This window comes from Diplotaxodon limnothrissa, linkage group LG8 (assembly GCF_057381915.1).
Source record: "Diplotaxodon limnothrissa isolate DT_005_m linkage group LG8, D_limnothrissa_male_GT1.1, whole genome shotgun sequence".
NCBI classification, from domain to species: Eukaryota; Metazoa; Chordata; class Actinopteri; order Cichliformes; family Cichlidae; genus Diplotaxodon; species Diplotaxodon limnothrissa.
Genome location: NC_140603.1, coordinates 8687223 through 8711371, shown reverse-complemented (window position 1 = coordinate 8711371; position 24149 = coordinate 8687223). Strand labels below are relative to the sequence as shown.

Genomic DNA, 24149 nt, shown 5'->3' with positions numbered 1-24149 from the left:
AATTTAAAATGAATCTGTGATACACTGTGCTCCATCAAAAGGCTTTCATAACCTTAAATTGAAATAAACAAAATGAGTGCAATCCAAGTCTAAAAATAACAATAACCACAACAAAAGACCTTTAGGGAAAAAAAGAATAAGAGCATTAATATTAATAAAGCAGTTTTATCGCACTGTAGTCACCAATGATTTGTTCAATTTTGTTTTCGATTTGATGTCATAACTTTTGCTTCTATTCTATGACAATGGCTCCTTTGGAACTATTTCCTCTTCTTCATATCTCTTTCATTCTCTTTCATTTCTGTGTTGCTCTCCTCATCTCGTGCTCTCTTTTCCTGATTGCATCTTCTGTCTCTTGATCTGCTCATGAAAAGTTGAATTTCAATTGTTTTTCAGCTGATCAGTAACCATATTCACATTATTTATTGATTTTTTTATTTCCGCAGACTAAAAGTGACCATATTATTCCCATACTGCTGTAATGTTCAGGGAGCAAAAGGCCACAGTTACAATGCTATTTAACTGTCTGAAAGGTCTTCTTCTTGGTCAAAGCTTTGCTTCCATCTATATTAAAGGTTGATGGACCAATCCAAATATTGATACTGGTAGTGGTATTTGATCAATACTAGAGCAATATGTTTGATCCCATGTAGCCCACAGAATTGTGTTAAATTAATATTTATTAATTTTTTTAGAAATGAAAAAATACACCCCAAACATGCACTATAAAAAATGTCTGAACCTTTTTATGTTGACTGTCATGTCTGTTGTAATTATAGTAAATAAAAGCTGAACAAAAGCCCTTTAGAGACAGGCATATTTCTCCGAAATAAATAAAATAGTTAAAAAACAGTTTCAAAATGCATGAGCTGTAAATTGTGTTTGTTGTGTTAACGAATTGTATTGCAAAGTAAAAAATCACAGTCATTTAGTGGTCATCAAAATCTGTTCAGAATTCAGAATTTACAAAGTGATGATGATTAATCTCATAAGTCATATAACCAAACATATCGGTATCGTGAACTTGTGATCTCCTTGCCTTTGAAATCATTGCTTCAAAGATGTGAACCAGGTCTGCGACCACTCAGGGTCAGTAGGTCTCATAGTGACTTTGGTAAATCAAGACAGCAATAAAACGGCAATAAGAAGGCATCAGCCAATTATCGGTCTGAGTGGAGTCAAGTTGGCTATTACAAGCAATCTCTTTGTGATAATATAGTGATTAGCTGAGATAAACTGGCAAAAATCCCAAGCCTGTTACCATCTAAAAGCACAGAAATGTACAAAAAACAAAACAAAATTACAAATATCTGCATTCAGAATCCAACTAGAACCTCATGGATCTGAAACAAAAACACTTCCACAAATTAGGACTTAGTTGCTGCAGAATGATGACTTTACTTTTATATAAACATTTAACTACAGTACAACAACATGACAACCCAGTCAACAACCAGTTTGCAACTAAGTGACTTGAGTTCCCTACTGAAAATATCTTTTAAGTAGTTTTAAGTAACAAATTAATAAAGTAACAGAATTTCACTCGCTGAAACTAAACCACAAAATTATTGGATAGTCTTGATCTCACAACAAGCCCTAAAAGGAATCACATGATCTATTAACAATGCTCCAAAAGGCACCAATCCAGTCATTAAGTCTGACGTCACTAGCCGTTTCTGGGTCTAAACTCCGCTGCAGGTCCATATATCAAACGATCACTATGGCATTACTGAGAGTTGAAAACTGTCTAAAGTCTTTCATCTTTAATTAAATGATCAGCGTTCTGCTCTACCAGGTGTAACAATTGAGTTTAACATCCAGGCATCCATGAAAACAGAATTTATGACATTTAACGAAGTTAGAAGTTAGCAGGAAGTTAGCTCGCTAGCTTCTATCTAAATACAATATAGCATGTCCTGACTGCGGGGTTTTGGAAACAAATTAAAACGTACAGCTCTGTTATCACTTCCAGCATAAATGAAGACAGAAAACTAAACAGCAGTGACGTTTGTAGGGTTACTGAAGTTTGGCTAGCTGGTATATAATAATGTGTTATGTCAGCGGTCCCCAACCTTTTTTGCGCCACGGACCGGTTTGTGCCCGACAATATTTTCACGGACCGGCCTTTAAGGTGTCACAGATAAATACAACAAAATAAAACTAGTACTGGTACCGAAAAAAAGAAGATTTATTCATAACACACGTGAAAAGACCCAGGAAAACCGAGTTAACGTAAAAAAAACGATAACAAAATAATGCTAAAAACTGATAAAAACCCTGAAAACCATGCATTTCACACCCGAGTCTCACTCTCGCGGCCCGGTACCAAATGACTCCGGTCCGTGGCCTGGGGGTTGGGGACCGCTGTGTTACGTGACCGCTAGCGACACAGCTATGTTAGCATAATATAAACAAGCTAACTTGTTTTATAATGGATAATGGATTGGATTTATATAGCGCTTTTCAAGGCACCCAAAGCGCTTTACAATGCCACTATTCATTCACTCTCGCATTCACACACTGGTGGAGGCAAGCTACGGTTTTAGCCACAGCTGCCCTGGGGCAGACTGACAGAAGCGAGGCTGCCATATCGCGCCACTGTTTTCCACTCGATAAAAGTTAACGTGAGTGTTCTCGGTGGTCAGGAACAAATGTAATCGCATCCAGGATGCTGTAAAAGGACCAAACTTCAGCCAGGAGAACAACTGAGATAATCCATCCACAATACGAGGTTAGTCATTCATATACTGCTGCATGGGCTGTCATGATACGTTGTGTGGCAGGCAGGGGAAGGACCCAAGATGCAGATTCGCAGACACGGGGATAAACTCAAAAACACAGCTTTATTGCTGGCCACGGGAGGCAATACAAATAAACTAAAACTGGGAAAACTAAAGCATGAACTGTACAAGGGAACCGAACCACGGGGAGAATTACACACAACAAGAGGGAGAACGCGACGCCGAACAGAGGGAGACTCAGACAGAAATACACAGAGGGTAAACGAGGAAAGTGGGCACACACGGGGAACACAGGTGACACTGATAATCATAACGAGACAGGGCGGGGTGAACTGAACATGACATGTACAGGCACAGAGGTTCAGACAGGAGGAGAGAGAGCACGGGGAAACACAGACGTAACGGGCTGGGGAAACATGAAACAACCACAAAGGGAGACGAGGGCTCATAAATACATAGAGGGCACACAGGGGGGAGAGAGCCATGAAGGGAAAACACTTAGGGAACAACACAACAGGGCAACTCAGAAAACATGGCCTAAATAAGGAACAAAATACAAAAATACATGAAAACTAAGAATACTGGGCCCACATGGCCCAGGACCATGACACCACCCCCCCCTAAAGGGCTGGCTCCCGACAGCCCAAACCCGAGAAACAAAAACAAAAACAGAAAACAACCCACCCAGGGCGGGGGGCGGGGGACCAGGACGGAGGGACCAGAACGGGAAACAAAATAAACAACAGAAAACACGGGAGCACATGACCATAGTCAAAATAAAGTTCAGGGGGCTGACCCAGAGCCCACAGGCACCAGAGTTCACGGGTCACACGGTCGGGGGACCGACCAGGCGGGTGGCACAGGTGGCAGAGCTGGTCCGGGAGGCAGCGGCGGCGGCGAAGGAGACGACGGAGCAGTTCAGGGGGCCGGCCGCGCGGAAGGCAGCGGCGGCGGCTCTCCAGTGTCAGGCGTACTGGCCGAGGCCCGGTGGGCACAGGACCAGTCGAGGCGGGACCAGTCGAGGCGGGACCAGTCGAAGCACAGGCTGAGGCTGCGGGACCAGTCGAAGCACAGGCTGAGGCTGCAGCGGACGAAGGCTCTGAGGCGGCAGCGGACGAAGGCTCTGAGGCGGCTGCAGCGGACGAAGGCTCTGAGGAGGCTGCAGCGGACGAAGGCTCTGAGGAGGCTGCAGCGGACGAAGGCCCCGAGGAGGCTGGGCCAGACGAGGACGAAGGCTCGGAGGCAGGACCAGACGAGGACGAAGGCTCGGAGGCAGGACCAGACGAGGACGAAGACTCGGAGGCCGGGCCAGACGAGGACGAAGACTCGGAGGCCGGGCCAGACGAGGACGAAGACTCGGAGGCCGGGCCAGACGAGGACGAAGACTCTGATGCAGCTGGACCAGGCGACGACGAGGCGGTCGCAGATGGCGGCTGGACAGGCTCCTCGGGCCCTCCAGCTGATGCGGCGTGAGGCTGAACGGGCCCCTCGGACCCTCCAGCGGAGACAGGAGGCTGAACGGGCCCCTCGGACCCTCCAGCGGAGACAGGAGGCTGAACGGGCCCCTCGGACCCTCCAGCGGAGACAGGAGGCTGAACGGGCCCCTCGGACCCTCCAGCGGAGACGAGGAGGTGCTGGCCGGGCTCACTGGAACCCCCAGCGGACGAGGTAGATGGCGGCGTGGGAGCCGCGGAGTCCTGGATGAGCTCATCCGAGCTCCCAGCAGGAGCTGATGCAGAGCCAGAGAGATTTGAGACCCCTGGCTGGATGTTAAGCTGACCAGCGGACCGTACTGCTATCGGGGCCTGCGCTACAGGCGGCACTGGAGCTACTGGGGCCTGCGCTACATGCGGCACTGGAGCTACTGGGGCCTGCGCTACATGCGGCACTGGAGCTACTGGGGCCTGCGCTACAGGCGGCACTGGAGCTACTGGGGCCTGCGCTACAGGCGGCACTGGAGCTACTGGGGCCTGCGCTACAGGCGGCACTGGAGCTACTGGGGCCTGCGCTACAGGCGGCACTGGAGCTACTGGGGCCTGCGCTACAGGCGGCACTGGAGCTACTGGGGCCTGCGCTACAGGCGGCACTGGAGCTACTGGGGCCTGCGCTACAGGCGGCACTGGAGCTACTGGGGCCTGCGCTACAGGCGGCACTGGAGCTACTGGAGACTGAACTGAGGGTGGCTGCGAGGGAGCTGACTGAACTGAGGGTGGCTGCGAGGGAGCTGACTGAACTGAGGGTGGCTGCGAGGGAGCTGACTGAACTGAGGGTGGCTGCGAGGGAGCTGACTGAACTGAGGGTGGCTGCGAGGGAGCTGACTGAACTGAGGGTGGCTGCGAGGGAGCTGACTGAACTGAGGGTGGCTGCGAGGGAGCTAACTGAACTGAGGGTGGCTGCGAGGGAGCTAACTGAACTGAGGGTGGCTGCGAGGGAGCTAACTGAACTGAGGGTGGCTGCGAGGGAGCTAACTGAACTGAGGGTGGCTGCGAGGGAGCTAACTGAACTGACCTGGGAGGAGAAACACGAGCAGGAAAAGGAGCAGGCTCAGAAAAAACTGTCCGAGAAATGGCAGGCTCAGGGTGCCGGTGGCGAGAGTGCCGCTTCTTTTTATCCGTGGAAGCGGGCGGGGTGAGCGGTGGAAGTCCCTGGCAACTCCGGGGACCCCCAAGAGCCAGTCGAGTCCCCCGGAAAGAGCGCTCGTCATGATCAGGAGCGAGCCACGGCTCCCTCCCGAACTCTTCCACTAGCTGTGCGCCTGCGGCGTGCTGCTGCCCCTCGTGATCGACGTCCAGGACCCCCACAGCGTCCGCGGGACGCTTCGTGGAGGGCGAGACAGGACGTAGCAGTGCGCGACGGCGGCGCTGACGCCGGTTCTTTCTGGAAGTGTGTACGATGGATGCTGGAGCCACCGAAGCAGAGGGTGATGTGGCGGCGATCTCCTCGTCGTCCGCCCACATCCTTGCCAGAAAAGAGGCAGGCGAAGTAAAGTCTGAGCAGTGTGGGGAGGGCGAGCGGCTGGTCCGAGGCGGTGCAACAGGTGTGAGTTCCTCCTCTGAAATGAGCCAGGGCTTCCAACGAAGCTCGTCCTCCCGTAAGGCTAGCAATACCTGCTGTCGCTCATCGTCGTCGAAATCTGTGGCCTCCACCATCTCGGTGCGCTGGGCTATGTAGTTTGACAGTGGCGGAGACGAACTGTGAGTTGATGGCGGTGCAGCGGTGAGCCTCAGAGTCCCTACTCTGACTGCCTCCGGCTCGCGAGGCAGCGGCAACGACAACCGTTTGCGGGTCGGAGTCGTAGGTGCGGAGGCGGCGTTTAACACCCTCTGGGCCAGCGTGCGGGCGCGAAGCTCCTCCTTCAGGGGGGCCAGAGAGTCGAACGCCTCAAAAAGCTGGGGAAACCGCCGGAGCTGTGGCGCTTGCTGGAGGATTGCGTCAATGGCCGCCAACCCGGTGGACACCACTCTGGGGTCCGTGCACCCACAGATGCGCGTCATGAGCCGGCAGAGCCGTTGCAGCTCCTCCCCAATCTCGTCCGGACTGTCCGCTGGGTCTGACATGGTCAGATCGTACTGGAGGTCCGCGGAGGGGTTGTGAACTGCTGGGTCCATGTTGTGGTCGCGTTCTTCTGTCATGATACGTTGTGTGGCAGGCAGGGGAAGGACCCAAGATGCAGATTCGCAGACACGGGGATAAACTCAAAAACACAGCTTTATTGCTGGCCACGGGAGGCAATACAAATAAACTAAAACTGGGAAAACTAAAGCATGAACTGTACAAGGGAACCGAACCACGGGGAGAATTACACACAACAAGAGGGAGAACGCGACGCCGAACAGAGGGAGACTCAGACAGAAATACACAGAGGGTAAACGAGGAAAGTGGGCACACACGGGGAACACAGGTGACACTGATAATCATAACGAGACAGGGCGGGGTGAACTGAACATGACATGTACAGGCACAGAGGTTCAGACAGGAGGAGAGAGAGCACGGGGAAAACACAGACGTAACGGGCTGGGGAAACATGAAACAACCACAAAGGGAGACGAGGGCTCATAAATACATAGAGGGCACACAGGGGGGAGAGAGCCATGAAGGGAAAACACTTAGGGAACAACACAACAGGGCAACTCAGAAAACATGGCCTAAATAAGGAACAAAATACAAAAATACATGAAAACTAAGAATACTGGGCCCACATGGCCCAGGACCATGACATGGGCTGTGCTGTAGTTACATTCTAAGGTTTTAAAAACTGACCTTAAATAAATGATTAGCGGTAATAAAAGCTGAGGGAGGTCAACAGTGATCACTGACTGTTTTAGGAGCTTTTTGAGATTAAATAGAAGAAAATACAAAACATTAAACATGTTAACAACACAAAAGCCATATTAAACGCAGACTACTTTAGGCCCGGAAGTAGGATTCGTCACGTCATCACTTAACGACCAGATAACTAAAATCTAGTAATGACGTTCAGTTTAATAACTTGAAGTAGCAAAGTCGAGGCCCAGCAGGTGCCACTTGGCTCCAGCTTCCTGTATCTGGACACCTGTCAGTCAACATTACAACAAGTCATTGATTCAATTACTGTATATGAGATGGGTTGCAAAGTGACTTGTAGACATGCAGCAACTACAGGCAGGTTATAGTAACTCAGATTGACAATTACATGCTAGCTTGTATTTTGTGGCACTCCCCAAAGTCAGGTTTGTTGCCACAACTACTGATTAATTAATGGTTAAAAAGTTGTCAAAAACGGATCTTTTGGCAGCTCTAAGTGTTATAAAATGGATATTAATATAGACGCAAAAGGACCCATTAAAACTTGTTTAAGGATACTGGGGAAGGCTATATTTCTTCCACTCAGTTCACACTGTTATTTCATTCTCATTAACAGTTAAAGTCCAAAGGAACAAACATGAATGTCAGAAATGTATCATTTAAATCCATAAAAAACAAAATAACTAAAACTAAGCTTTTTAGCTTTTCAGATATTTTGAGGAAAATGCTTTTAACATGTTTGTTTTGAAAGTAGATGCAGAGTAAGCTTGGCGTCATTTACATCTTCATAAATTATTTCATAATTATTTCAGAGAAATCAAAGTAATTTTGACTTTTTATTATTTTCCTTTCTAGTATAAATCTTTTATATATGTTGTATAAATAATTGCTGTGCCCCAGATGTTCTCCAGATGTCAAATAAAAGCCACAAGGATTCTTATTTTCTTTTTGTGTCATATCCTGGTCAGTCCATCCCGTCTCCAGGTTTTCCATCTGCAAGGGAGGAGATTTGTTTGCCAGTTGGCTGTTTTTATTGATGATTCACAGGTTAAACCTGAACTCTGTCAACAAAGAAATCATAGCACCTCAGCGATTCCATTGTATGTAGTTAAGCTGGATATTTTATTAGCCTCTAAATCAGGGATGTCAGACTCATTTTATGTTGTGGGCCACATACAGCCCACTTTGATCTTGAGTGGGCCTGACATGTGAAACTGCCCTCATTGAACTAAATGTGTATATTTTAATATGAAACAAACAAGTTCAGTTTCGTGAGTTTGTCTCAGTTTCTTTACATGATTAATGTGTAAAAAGACAGAAAAGCATCTGGTAGTACAAACTGTCCTCCATTTATGAAAGATAAGGTTTTTTTTAAACAAAGAAACTGTACACCCACTATTATAAAAACATGAATTTCTAGTGTAAAACAGGAACTTTTCTGTCATTTAATTGTTTATCTATTGCTTAACTACTTTGGTGTAGTGTGAATGGCAATGCAGATGGACTCTTTATCAACAGAAAAAGCTGAAAAACACATGAAACAGGAGTTAAAAGTTCAGAAAGTACAAAATCTAGGTACATTTTCCAAAGCCTTCCAGCAGGTTGGTCTTTGTCCGGCCAGATCTGGTCTTAACTGCATTCAGGATATTATTTTCCAAGAACTTTTCTCCCTATTTTACTTCACAGAATTCAGCGTGCCTCCATTTCTCTGCAGCCTGTTTCAGTGCACCATTAAAGTGGACTGCTGACGAGGTCGCTGATGCATGCAGTGACAGGAGCAGGTAGAACCGAAGCATTAGCACGAACACGTTAATGTGAAATGCTGAACATTTGATTAATTTCACACATTTCTCCGTACTCACACTCTCAGAACTGCTGTGAAACATCATTAAACTTGCACCTGAAAGACACACTTCTGTACAACTTTATTGGTTTTCCACTGAGAATGATAAAGATTAGCTTAGAGAAAACTTTGCTGAAAAAAACTTGCTTTCAGTTTATAGTGGCTACAGAGCTGATGCTTGTTATTGGTCTATTCAGTGTTATCTCTGCATTGTGGGTGAAAACATTGCATTCAGATACAGATTTCAATATCACAAGAAATCCTTATAAGATATATCTCCTTATATATATCTAATCTGTACTTGATGCATATTAATGTGAGTATCTGCACTAAATCTCTAAGTTAGTTTCATTGCAGAAGAAGGCAGTGCAGCATTAGTCAAACCGCAAAGCATTGTAAAATTATGTGGACCATCCTTAAAATTCAGACACTTAAAAATTTCCTTTTTCACAGACCACTCCTTCCTGTTAAGCAGGCAACATTATTTCATTGGTATCTTGTGACTTGCATAAGTGAACGGAGCATATGATGGGAAGTAGATGCATAGAGATTAGAGAAACAGGCTTGAGGTCTGATTTGAAGGGTCAATCAAAGGCCCGGCTGAAGTACTGTTTCTAATAAGAAAAGGAACAGTTTGTTAACTTGTTAGCTGTATTTTATCAGATGATATGGACATGTAACATAAACTCACAACACAATACAACTCACCTGATAGGGATTCAAAATGCACAATACAAAATAAGCAAAAGAATAATGCAAAAAAAAAAAAACCCTAACAGAAGAAGTACACTAATTACCAATACTCAACTTTAAAAGACCCTCAGAAAACTCGAAGACATAATCCACAAGATTAAGAAAGTCTGGCTCAAGAAGTGAGGGGTGGCTCAAGATGAGGTAGCAAACTGGAGTAAAGCAATGATAGATTATGGGGAAGGAAAATAATTAAACGTTTAATGATCTGCATGGTGTAAAACTGCCGTCGGCAAAAGGACGCCATTTTCAAAATAGCAATCTTGTTACAGTTTCAATTTCAGGATCAAAAACCAGAGACAAGTTAAAGTAAAGAGCACTTTAGAGAGTCTATATTATAATACCCAAGTGTAACAGGGAGCACTCGAGCTATTATAATACAGTACTTCAAATAATACCTATGCAACACAAAGCCTGCCTTGCAAAGTATAATCACTGAACTCAAGCTTATGTAAGTTCTGTAGTGTCTCTTTTCTGGTTGCCCCTGGCAGCAGCAAGCAGAGGAGTTAACAGCGTGTGTGTGTCTATTCAAGGACAGCAGCTTTTATAGTTAATAACTGTCAAGTCACTAACAACAGCTGAGAGTAGATACTGAAGAGACGCTCAGTCATCGTGAAAGCCAGCGCGCTGAAAGAAGACAAGGCTGGAGCTGTCAGGAGGAGAGGTGACACTTCAAGACCACGTGTCGGTGTCAGCCTGACCTGTAGTAAACTTCAATGATTGTGCATTTTTACTACCAGTGATGCACAGCATGGCAATATGCTGATTTACACAAGAATGTGCTACAACAGTCACGGTCAACCTTTCTCTGCACATGTAAACATGCAGCATGTGGGTTGTAGGATATCCTGGCCCCGCCTGCAAAACACTCCGTCTGCAGTTATTTACTGATGGCTGAGTGCCAAACTAAAAGTTACTGATTAATCACAAACAATCATTTAGATGGAATATTCAAGAATTACCAAAACATGCAGAGAGAACCAGAAAAACAAACAGGTGGAGACTTGACCTAGTGAACTGAATACTTGTTGTTTTTTAAGCTGTTACACGTGCTGCCAGCGAATCCCATAACATTGCAGATATTGCATTTAAGAAGAATGCATTTATATGTATCATTCAGTTTTTTATTATTATTTAGAAACAGGTAATATGAAAATGTGAGCATTCTCCATTATAAGTAAAACTACTTTTCTAACAAGAATTAAACTCCTCCCGGAGGTTAAGGGCGATACTGAAACGTCATGTTTAGCACGATGACATGAGCAGTTTTCATAGGTCATGTGAGCTGATGTTATCCTGATGAAATCAGCAGTCAGCTAACGTCGGCAATGATAGTATGGAAATCCCCAACAATGACATTGGCATTGTTTTCATAGATAATTTTTGCTGATGTCAGCATTAACTATGTTAAGTTTAACTATGTAAAGCACTTTGTGCTACATTTTTTGTATGAAAAGTGCTTTATAAATAAAGATTGATTGATTGATTGATTGATTGATTGATTGATTGATTGATTGATTGATTATATCTGTAAAGGTTCTCAGTCATCCAGGTCATCGTAGTCAAAGGAGCTTGGAAAGAAAAGCGTCTGAACTTCTTTAAGTTTCCTTGAAGAAGTTGCACCTCTCATCAGAGAAGCCTCTTCTTCCATCAAGGTGGCTCTTCTATGTTGAGTCATGCGTTTATAAAGTGGTTGTTTGGTCTCTCAAGACAAGACTCGGCTGTCTATCTGCATCTAAAGGACAAAGGTCACTCTTTCGAGGATGCCAATGTTCACATTTTGGAGAGTGAAGACAGATGGTTTGAAAGAGGAGTGAAAGAAGCCATTTATGTCCACTGTGAGTGACCATCTTTGAACAGAGGCGGTGGGTGACGACACCAACTCTCTGCCATCTATAATCCAGTTTTGAGATCCCTTCCCAGAAGCCTTAACGCCCACTCACATCCTGGGCCTTCTGAGCTCAGGAAATCACATGATAGGGTGGGGCCAGGTTTCACAATGAGCTCACCCGAAACCTTGGCTGGTTGTGACCTACACCCGTTTTCACACCTTGGCTCTTGTGATCAATAAGGGGTCCATGACCGTCTTGGGGACACTCCAATAGGGCTTAAAACCTGGGGCTCTTCACTAGTTGCTCTTAGAGCTGAAGAAGCTTCTTGGATGGTGAAACATCTTCAAGAAACCTAAAGAAGACAAGAAGCTTTTCTTTTACTTTTAATAATTACAATTCATTTTAGTGTTATAATTCCCTCGAAGCACAGGCAGAGTGGTTTTCAGTCACTGGTTTATTTGAAGACTTCTCTCTCAAAGCCACGACAGCATTAACACAGCACCAAAAATAACACTGTACAACAAAACACGATAAATCGATAAATACCTCGTTGGCTGCATGCTGCAAAAAGGGAATTAGCTGCCGTTCTTCTAAGGTTTCCTTTAACCGTGTGTAGTTAAAGTCCATCCCACTTAACATGACATTCAATAAAGACCATTCTTGCTGCGGGCTTACAGGTGTTTTCCCCTTTTTTCTCCTTTTCTTTTTCCCAAAAAGGAAACTAGTGTGACTTGTAAGCATGCTTGACTTTCAAAATAAAAGCACCAAAACTTTAACTACATAAAATAACATAACATAAAATAATGTACAGCTTAAACAATTTACAATGATGACATGGACCTTGGACAAGATAAAGAAATAATCCAAATTATATAAACAATGTCATCATGCCAACAGCTACAAGTGTTTATAGTCTAACTGTTAGAGCACAGCCTAAATAAACATATAAAGATTAGAAACTAAGTACTGAGTCTTTTACTGTTCAAGCTAATTTTCATAGTTAAGCTAAGACTAACGTTTAGCATTGTGACACAGGGTAAGTAATGCCAGCAGAATTATTAAAAGATGAAGTTGCACTCGCTCACAGCACTAATGATATCAGTGGGTTTTCTGGAAAAAAAACACATGTGCTGTTAAAGTAAACCATGGCTGTTCCAAACATGACCTTCGAGGTTGGGCTGCATAACTAATGGCATGCTAAACAAAATGACAGCTCTTCCATTTAGTGGGTTTTTCCATTACAACTAAGCGAAATACCCGTTTAAACCCAACAGTGCTTAGGCATATACTATATTTTATATAGGCTGCTTAACTGAATTAAAATACCGCTTTACTGGCATTACACCCTTATCTTGAATTTTGGTATGTCACAAATGTAACAGTGCTTCATTGTGCTTTGAACTCGTGAACCTTTTATATCCCATGAATTTAGCAGAAAATTATATCATATTGTGGTAGCGCATGATGTCAAGCTTATCAAAGCATCTTTAGCATTACATAACTGTGTTGCAGTTGCAATTAATCAGGAATCAACCAAACAAGCAGATATTTGTTTTTGTCTGTATTAATAGCTAAAGGGTTGGTTTGTCCCAGATAACAGGTACATAGGGGACATTAAACACGGAGGTGACCACATTGGTATGCAACATGTGACTTAAACATCTGTTTTAGGTCAAAGCTAATTTATCATGCAATGCATGTTTATTTTCTGGCAGAAAAGTGCTAGCTGCATCATTCTTTACAACTTTAGCATCACCTTATCTATCTGTTGTTAATCTGCACAATCCTTTATATTGACCTCCTTCCAACCAGCATGTAAAACAGACTTTGACCTAATCATAGATATGACCAGAGGGTAAAAAATATAACAGGTCAACAACTGTCCACCACCACCACAACACCAGGTCGTCACCTCAAGAGTAACATAAGTAAACTTGTGACTCTGATTGTAGCTAATGTGACCTAGTTTTTTTAACTGCAACTGACTGCAAGCTATTGTAAAAATGCAATTCTGCAGAGGAAAAAAGGTCTCTTAAGTTTAATTACAGTACAATTGCTCATGTATTTGGTTTATAATACAGTAAATCAGCCTGGATTTTAAATACAAAAGAAAAAAAGCATTTTGCAAAAAAAAAGAAAAAACAAACAAACAAAATATTGCGCAGGAAATAATTACCAAAGCTGTCCCAGCTCATCAAAGTCAAAGACTACATTTCTAATCTGCTCACACAAGCTCTATATTTGCTTTATCGTCATATTGTCAAAGCGGCTCTCTAAAAAATAGACAAATCAGTCTCATTGTGAAGTAAAGCTCCTTATTATTGAACTGACGATTGTAAAAAGCTGCGAGCATTAGCAGAGCTGCAGATTGAATAACCACTGCAACATGCAGTCAGCACATGCACCACCACCGAGGTAATTAAGTCCTCCAAACCCTTGAGTCATCGCCCACCTGTGGTACAACTGATCCATCATCAGACTTGTGCGATTTAGGCGGCCACAAGATGCCTGTTATATTGTTTCTGTTTGAATTATGTGCGTCACAGGATCTGTTACCACCCCATCTAAAGACACACATACACACTCACATCAGAAGGACCTTTGATGAAAGTGCCTTATGTCTTTGGTAATTCAATACTCACTCCTGTGTCTCATCTTCTTCAATCCAAAGCCTTTGTAGAAGGCAAGACACACAAATAATCAGTTTCTTCTTACTAGATTCATTTTGTCATCCCTGCTGTTCTGCTGCTATTTATCCAAGAAGTTCTGAAGAGAAATTTACCCCGTCAGGGTCCTTGCAGCACTTAACAGTCATTAGCATGGCATGAAGCCAGGCAGCTATTAGGAATAAAGCTAACCACTTGGTAATTGCTCCAATTTACATAATATGTGTAAATTGTTGTCGTTAAAAGAGCATTAGCGATTAACGCTGACTACTCAAACTACAGGGGGACCACTGAGTCTTTAGAGCAGGTTGGCAGGGCAGGAGATGAATCCTGAAATCATTATAAGTCATCACATTTGAGCAAGCTTTTGTTGCATGCAGGTAAACTGTCTGAGTTGAGAGCAAAGAGGAACTACATCTGTTGAAGTGCTCTCTTAACACCACTGGCTGTCTTTTAATTATGTCTTGGGTACTTTACTCTCATTTCACAACGTATATGTATCATAGGCTGGATGTATAAGATGGATGTAGCCACCCTGGTGTCACCATATGGTTTTGAACTCATCATTTGTTGCCTTAGCATTCATGTCTTGGCCGTCAACACTTTTCTTTCTTTATCTTTTGATTTTTTTTTTCTGAGCTAGAAGTGACCATCTTTGGATGTTTAGTAATCTGCATTCATAAACTGTATGCAAAGACAAATCTGTTTCTGTTAGCCAGTATGAATAACTGTACAACTGTCATTATGGTCACAGTGACCAACTAACTGACACTCAGTTGGTCACTCTGGTGCACATCATTGTTGTTATCAGGCTGTCAGACAGAATACCACTAAAAAACATTGTGGTCATAGTAGAGGAAGTGGAGGAGGTAAAAAAGCTCAACTATATGTCTGGGAAAGCTGCGGGAACAACAGAACCTGTTACCAGACGTGATGGATCAGAACAGAACATGGAATAACACCCCATACGAGTTCTGTGGGTTAAAAAAAGAGACCCTCCAACAACACACAAAATTAACCCCCTGAACCCCCCTCCCTCGCCCTGACCAAAGGACAGCTACTGGAGAACGCAGCAGCAAGCTCCCCCATACAACATGCATTCCTCCAAAAGGAAACAGCTTCCAGATCAGAACTACTAACTCGGCTCTCACTCAAGTCTGGAAAATATACTTGAAACCTTAATCAAGAATGAAGAGTGACTTCCCTCTAGACAAAAAGAGAAGAAAAACAAAGGGTAAGACTGACAGTGCGCTCTGTTAGTGTAAACAGCACAGCAGAAAGGTATGGAAAATGTATGGAAGAGAAACCCCAAAGCAAAAACAAACAAAGATACTAACAAACACACACCCAGAAAAAAACAGAGGGAAAAAGGGGGGATATAGTTACATAGACAGTGGTAATGAAGGCAACGCAAGTGAATGAATTAAATAAAAATAAAATAAATATATAAACGCTTCTACATCTGAGTTACGATGAAACAGGAGGGTATAGAATTAAAACACTACGTCACCTGACCGTATCTCAGTGAGTCCAGGCCCTTTGAAGAGGTAAGAAAAAAGAAAAGGGGTTTATCGTCTGAGTAAAGGTGCTGTGTTGATCAGAAAGGCAGCCTGTCTCAGTTACTCTGCGGGCGGCACAGTGGGGTGGTTGTCGATGTACCAGACGTAATAAATCAGATCAAAAACTACAGCAAGAAAATACTGATAAGGAGGGAAAGACAACCACAGTGGAGTGGAAATAAAAAATGTGCGTGATATACCAGGACAAACAGATAACCCCATTAAAAAATAATTAGACAAAAAAGACTAAATGCAATTTCTTGTCATTTGGTCAAAATTATATAAATTATGGAGTGCCTTCAAAATAACACTGGTGAGTAAAACAATAATAATATGCCTTTGCTGGGAGTCAAGTTTGTATTTATAGTTCTTGATTCCTGGTCTGTTCATGTCTGTCCTTGTCTCATCATTGTGTTTTGTTATTCCTTCAGTCTCCCTGCTCATGTCTCCATGTCTGTTTCTTCCTGGTCCCAGTGTTGTGTGTTACTTCCTGTTTTACTTTGATAGTCTCTAGCTTGCTTCCTTTGTCTCATTTGTCTGATTAGTGTCAGCTGTGGCCAGTTCTCTCGCTATCCTCTGTGTCTATATTGTATGTGTTCATTATTATCAGCAAATTTAAGGAAACCCCAATACACGATATTTAGAAATCGTTCAACATACACCATAAGAACGTTTTGATAAATAATATTGAATTTAAATTTGTTGAGGTGAAAATAAACAATAAACCGTACTGGGATACTGTAAAAAATTTAATGTGTTGCAATACACACTGTCATGTCCTATCATATAGATAATATATGAAATATTATGTAGTATTATGGGGAAGCACACACAAAACAATTATTTAAACAATATATGTACTGCAAAAAATAAGAATAATTAAAAACAGTAACTTCAATCAATCATCTAATTCACTCTTCATCAAATCAAAAACACAAAAAATACAAATTGTTTACTGAGTGAGACAACCTGCAGTACCCACAAATATTCATAACTTAAAGTCAGAAAAAAACATCATGCACTACATGGCCAACAAACCAGCTTTAAGAACCAATAATAAATATAACCACATCATCAGCATTACAGTCAAGGAAGCAACACTGTGGAGTAACTGCACAGTGTCACTACATAAGTTCACACAATTATATAAAATCAAAAATTATACAGTTTTATTTTATTCATTTAACTCACCATCAGTTAAAAAGGTAACTCTCCTCTACCAAGGGCTGCTGAGAGGCCTCTTTACGAGGCCCTGTGAAGATGTTAAATGTTCAGAGCCTAGACACAGTTTTCTCTTGTTTTCTTAAATCGAAGCTGCCAGCTTAGATGACAGTCATTGACTCAAGTACAAGACAGAAAGAGAGGGGAGTAGTCATCTGGACACAGACAGCGCAGCTGCAGATGGCACCAAAATTAGATGTGTGAGCAATTTTCACGTGTGTGTTTGGGTGTTGGCATACATCTGCTGCTTCTGCTCTGTGTTTGTCTGCTTTGCACTATTGTGTGTCTTCAATTGTCTAGATTTTCTCTGTGCAAGTGAGAGAGACTTAAAACAGGGGAAAAAACATAAATCAGAGTTCACATTGTTTTTTTACTTAGCTTAGACATACCCCAGGCATTTTTCGATTCATCCTTTATGCTGTTCACTAAAACATTTTCCCCTTGAAAGCAAGTTTTTCAGCCTACTAGAACCTCGCTGAGCTGGAGCTGTGGCTGCTGTTTTAGCTTAAAAAGAAAAACACAATAACAAGAAAAGTCGCTGAACAGGAGCCAAGAACAACAGCGGCTTCACCCTTTAATCTGAGCTCTTTAATTATCTTCGAGCAACGAAAGGTCAGTTTCTCAAGAGTATGATGTAATAAATGGATTATCTTGACAAAATGACTTTATTGTTTGGAAAGCAATCCGCTCCATTTATATATAAAAAACCAAAACACAGTAACGAGATGATGAACTTAATTAACTAAAACCCAGTTATGCTCATTTTTGGCTTTAAATGTGACAGTCAAATGAAATCATCTCTGAGTGTGATTTCAAGTGCTTTGATCCAAGAATTGGATGAAATGTGAAAGAAAAGTCATTTCTATTGGAATGAGCTGTGTATTATTATCCCTGTGGAGGTGTTTTATTAAGAGCAAACAAATGGCAGGTAGCTTTTTCTGAAGGAAAAAGAAGCTGATACTGTCAACTCTACTATTCCATTAGTGATTGTGTAATTCACAGTATAAAAAAAAAAAAAACATGAAGCACGTATGAAAGGCAGACCTCTGTTACTGTATAACTGCAGATGACTTCCTGTGGGTTAGTCATAATTAGTCGACCGTGTACTGCTGATGTGGATGTGGACGGCTGCTTTTGGAAGCCGACCAACCAAAAAATCAATCAGTGCACGTTCAGCAGACGCAAATCAACAGTCACGCAGCGCTCCGGTAAAAACTCACACGCAGAAAAGTGTTAAACCTGATTTATTAAGTAACCAGGCCTGTATTACTCATAGAGTGCATTGTTTTTGCATGCATTCAGTTCTTGCACACCCTCTTCCTGTTTACACTTTAACCAAAATCTGAGCCAGTGAGGAAATTGCTGTTTCAGAGGTTCAAAGTTTATTCGTGGTCCAGAGAGCACGTTTGAGACACTGAGCCACAGGAAATTGATGCAAAGTTGCAAAAATGTTAATGAAAATTTTAGAGAGAAGGTATGTTCGATATTAGACGTAGCTGCTGAGTGTGATTGCAAAATCCGGTCGCACTGCCTCAAGAGAATAGCAAGGGACGAAACAGGAGCAAAATCACATAATATGCAGATCTTAGTTTTGTGCTTCCACTAAACATTCTGCACTGTATTCTTCATAAATTGGTGTTCATAGTTTTTCTCATTGCATGGTAGAGTTTGAGTTATGTAAGAGTTGGAAGCATTGTGATAATTCAGGAACAGGACTTGAGTTCTGTTGGGCGTCCAGCCCAATCCAGCCCTGATCCGGTTACTTTGTAATCAAGACTTACACTGTCAGTTTGATCTCGGCATGTCTGAGCTGCAGTGCTCTGCTGAAACATAAATACATTACAGATTAAGACAGCTCACCCAGAGCCCGGGCTACTCATCATCCCTGCATCAGTCAATCATTTCGTGCAAGTGGACAGTCTGGTGTCTCAACAACTGGTCCACTCAGTCTGGTATTATATGATAACAGTCCACGGGCCTGTTGTCTTAGGCTGCAAATAAAACATCTCTCCTTCCTCTGCTACAAAATCTCTAAATTTTAAAAGGACATAATGAGCTTATTTCTCACTAAATGTTCTGTGCCAACTCAGTCTGTCGAGCAGTGCATTTATGTACAGTTACATAAGGTGGCTCATAACTCAGAGGGGCTCTAAGGTTACTAAAGAATCCAGACGAGCTTTGATTTAATTATGCCCAAATGACAAATTACAGTCGCACAGTTTTCCAGTTGACCAGCCTTTTATTAGAAGACTTAATTTGGTGATGTTGCCAGTGAACACAAGGGAGCAAAGTTCCCCTCTGCTAGATAGTGATATTGTTATTTGTACAGCAAATTAAATTTGTGTGGCAACGTTGTAAGAAGGCTCCATGAAACAATGTATCTATTCACTTAATCAGGACAGCGTCTAAGTGATCTGAAAATAAGTATTCACTTCATTAGTGCAGAAGCCCGTTGTTTACACAAATATCTAATAAGCCAAAAACTCTACATTCAGGCGTGTAGATGTGGTTTAGGATGACCTGCTGAAGGACAGAAATTTCAGAAATTTTATAGACACTGCCGATCTAGTCGCATTTCCACACAGAACTGCTAAATGAGGGTATGCATAAAAGCCTCTCTGAATGCAACACATGGACCCTTGAAGCAGATGGGATACAGACAACACCTTAACTGACGCACTCTGTCAGGAAACCGACCTACAACTTTGGGATGTGGTGGAACAGAATATTTGCAATATGATGGATGTGAAAAATCTGCAGCAGCCGTGTGATGCAATCACATGTTGAATCTATTCAATGAAAAAAACCCAGACAGGTCTGAAGGCAAATGGAGGTCCAACATGGTATTAGCAAGGTGTACTTAAGAAAGTGGCTGGTGAGTCTATCTGCAGGGAGTGCAGAATTATTAGGCAAGTTGTATTTTTGAGGAATAATGTTATTATTGAACAACAACCATGTTCTCAATGAACCCAAAAAACTCATTAATATCAAAGCTGAATGTTTGTGGAAGTAGTTTTTAGTTTGTTTTTAGTTTGAGCTATTTTAGGGGGATATCTGTGTGTGCAGGTGACTATTACTGTGCATAATTATTAGGCAACTTAACAAAAAACAAATATATACCCATTTCAATTATTTATTTTCACCAGTGAAACCAATATAACATCTCCACATTCACAAATATACATTTCTGACATTCAAAAACAAAACAAAAACAAATCAGCGACCAATATAGCCACCTTTCTTTGCAAGGACACTCAAAAGCCTGCCATCCATGGATTCTGTCAGTGTTTTGATCTGTTCACCATCAACATTGCGTGCAGCAGCAACCACAGCCTCCCAGACACTGTTCAGAGAGGTGTACTGTTTTCCCTCCTTGTAAATCTCACATTTGATGATGGACCACAGGTTCTCAATGGGGTTCAGATCAGGTGAACAAGGAGGCCATGTCATTAGTTTTTCTTCTTTTATACCCTTTCTTGCCAGCCACGCTGTGGAGTACTTGGACGCGTGTGATGGAGCATTGTCCTGCATGAAAATCATGTTTTCTTGAAGGATGCAGACTTCTTCCTGTACCACTGCTTGAAGAAGGTGTCTTCCAGAAACTGGCAGTAGGACTGGGAGTTGAGCTTGACTCCATCCTCAACCCGAAAAGGCCCCACAAGCTCATCTTTGATGATACCAGCCCAAACCAGTACTCCACCTCCACCTTGCTGGCGTCTGAGTCGGACTGGAGCTCTCTGCCCTTTACCAATCCAGCCACGGGCCCATCCATCTGGCCCATCAAGACTCACTCTCATTTCATCAGTCCATAAAACCTTAGAAAAACCAGTCTTGAGATATTTCTTGGCCCAGTCTTGACGTTTCAGCTTGTGTGTCTTGTTCAGTGGTGGTCGTCTTTCAGCCTTTCTTACCTTGGCCATGTCTCTGAGTATTGCACACCTTGTGCTTTTGGGCACTCCAGTGATGTTGCAGCTCTGAAATATGGCCAAACTGGTGGCAAGTGGCATCTTGGCAGCTGCACGCTTGACTTTTCTCAGTTCATGGGCAGTTATTTTGCGCCTTGGTTTTTCCACACGCTTCTTGTGACCCTGTTGACTATTTTGAATGAAACGCTTGATTGTTCGATGATCACGCTTCAGAAGCTTTGCAATTTTGAGACTGCTGCATCCCTCTGCAAGATATCTCACTATTTTTGACTTTTCTGTGCCTGTCAAGTCCTTCTTTTGACCCATTTTGCCAAAGGAAAGGACGTTGCCTAATAATTATGCACACCTGATATAGGGTGTTGATGTCATTAGACCACACCCCTTCTCATTACAGAGATGCACATCACCTAATATGCTTAATTGGTAGTAGGCTTTCGAGCCTATACAGCTTGGAGTAAGACAACATGCATGAAGAGGATGATGTGGACAAAATACTCATTTGCCTAATAATTCTGCACTCCCTGTATGTTGTTTGTGCCTGAATAAAGGAGTACATTGCATGATAGCGCAATACTTTAGGGGAATAGATGTAACTTAGAGTAGACTTTTTAGCTTCCAGAGGTATATTTTTGGGAAGTAAAGTGAGACATTCAGCAGTAATAAATTATACCAACTGTTAGCATGGTGGTGGTAGCATCGTGTTGGCAGAACTGCTAAATTAAATGAAGAGAATACCAGAGATGGGCAGTAATGTGTTACTGTAATCCGATTACTTTTTCAAGTAACGAGTAAAGTAAGGGATTACTGTTGCAAAAAAGTAATTGATTACTGTTACTTTCCTGTAAGCATGCTGTGTTACTGCGTTACTAAGTGAGAGTGTCTCATGACGATGACGTACGGTCGTGTGACGTCATACACAGACACACAGACGTGTGCAGATCAACAATGGATACTATGGAGTGGGGAAGAGAGTACGACCATGCAGCATTTAAAGCGTGGACGTACTTACATTACTTTGAGTTTGATTCCGTAAAAAGTGACAAAAACATTAGCGTCCGCTGTTCACTGCGTGGGAAGAAAACTTGTTTTTACAGCAAAAAAATTAACTTCAAATCTGAGCAAGCAACGAGCACACTGCCACAGGAATGTGACATTCACAGAGAAACCCCCGGATCCCCCCCACTGACATGACCACTGCTGCACCGGGCAAACCTCCACCTGCTCCACTCCTGCTAAACAGGTGACAGTAGATTTAAGAGCGACAAAACTTAGTGCAGCTGGATGTTTGATTTGATTTATTCTTTGCTGTGTTTTACTTGTATCTATTTGAAAGAGTGAGTGTAAAGACAAAACATTTTATTTTATATGCTGGAATATGCAGAAAACAGGTAGGTTTAAATGACAGTTGTGTATAATTTATTTTTGCTTGATACAATGTGCATGAAGTTAAAAGATTAAAACTAATAAAACAAGTTTTAAAAAGAGACTTTTTCATTTGATTCAATTGTACGTGATGGATTATGCAGAAAAAATAGAATTGGGCTGAAAGGTCTGTTGCTTTATAAAGTATTCAGGTTGTGTATCATGTTTTTTAAAAGTAACTAAGTAATAAAGTAACTAATTACTTTTGAAAAGACGTAATCAGTAAAGAAACAGGATCACTTTCTTAGAGAAGTAATCAGTAATTAGTAACTAATTACTGTTTTCAAGTAACTTGACCAACACTGGTGAATACTATAACAAAAGAGATAGACCACCCTATAATTCTTTGCATAACCTCAAACTATTGGTTGAGAAGTCTGGACAAGAACAAGTCAGGAGTCGATAACAATCCTGGCACATCCTCAGAAAGTCCAGCAGTAACTTCACCAGCCAGGACTTGGCCTGGAAACCACAGTGAAAGAGGAAGAGGAGGAGGCCCAGGAACACATGGCGCATTAACAGAGACACTTGGAGGAGTTTTGGAGAATATTATCCAGAGTCAAGGCCTGGCAGTAGGTCATCGGTGGATTATGGGGTAAAGGGACTTAAAGAGCTAAGACGGGTAGAAACTTGTGAACAGGGGTATTTATTTAGGAAAGTGACCCCAAACACACATTTAAGCCGATTGTGGAATGAATTAAGTAGGCAGTAAGCTGGCCATTCTTAAATATGTCATACTTCTTGACCTCTTGCAACCATAGTTATACAAGAAGCTAGTTGATGGCTAGTGTCTAGTTAAGGTGCAACTTACTAATGGAATGTTTAACTGAACATAAAATTTGGACAGCAAAATATTGTTTTAATGTCAAGAATATCTACATATCTATATATTGTATGCTAATTATGCCTCTGAAAGAGAATGGTGCAAAGAAATCATAGACAGTCATTCATGTCCACGATACGTGTAAGTAAAAATCCAAACTCCACTCTATCTAATAAAGTGTTTTTATGTTCAGCACTTGGTTAGATGTATTTGTTTACATTCCAACACTGCTCTTCTTGCTTATCTCCCAGAACACCTGTGACAACATCCCTCCACGCATAAAGTCACCTCTTCACCCCCACTAACTACCTAATGTTCTCAAGCTCTCTGTAAATACGGCATGGTGTTGCATAAGCAGGATCCCACAGACCTCCACTGTGTCATTAGTCATCAAGAAAGTAATTACAGCCCCATCTCTCTCATCGTGTCTGCCTTTGATGACGCATGTCAGGCCTGATTGTTACATCACATCATGACAGCTCTCGCTTCTGCAATAAACTTCTAAGAAGCCTAAGAAACTCAAGGATTCTTTCAATTTTGGAATGTGCGCAGACTTTATGCAGGCCTTGTACTGTGTGTGTGCCTGTGAGTGTATTCCTATTTTGTATTTGATGTAAATACTTACTATTTCTTTCAAAACAGTTTGGACATGATTATGTGTATTAAGGATAACACTGTGAATGACAGTTAAAAGGATTTATGGTTTTGCATTTTGTTTTGAAAGAATCAACATTTCTTGAAGGTAAAAATGTTTTGGTTGGTTCTTACTTTTTGGACATCCCTCTAAGGTTGAGATTAGTCCAAACAAACCATTTGCAGATTTGCATTTACATTATGCACAATAAACTGAGAAACGTGTACACATATTCCATTTTGCAGAAGTTCAAGGACTGCTTATACCTCGTAAACAGGGATTCAATACAATGTCTTATTTGCAGCAATTTAATTATTATTACTATGATCGGTGACTTAGACGACCTTTTGCAAAACTGATCACACACATAGGTGGCAACACCTGTGTGAAAGTATACCCTTAGGTCTGACTTTGTCCTGTGAGGAGCACTTTAGAGTTTTAGAACTTG

The 24149-nt window shown here is 42.2% G+C and overlaps 1 protein-coding gene across 1 annotated transcript; it reads right to left on the bottom strand.

The window, feature by feature from the left end:
- Positions 1–1316: 1316 nt before the first annotated feature.
- Positions 1317–6298, bottom strand: LOC146626256 (uncharacterized). The gene is made up of 2 exons (XM_085361799.1): positions 5297–6298; positions 1317–1343 (listed from the first exon to the last, which is right to left on the bottom strand). The coding sequence occupies exons 1-2, from the start codon at positions 6296–6298 to the stop codon at positions 1317–1319; spliced, it is 1029 nt and encodes a 342-aa protein (XP_085217925.1).
- Positions 6299–24149: the final 17851 nt, after the last annotated feature.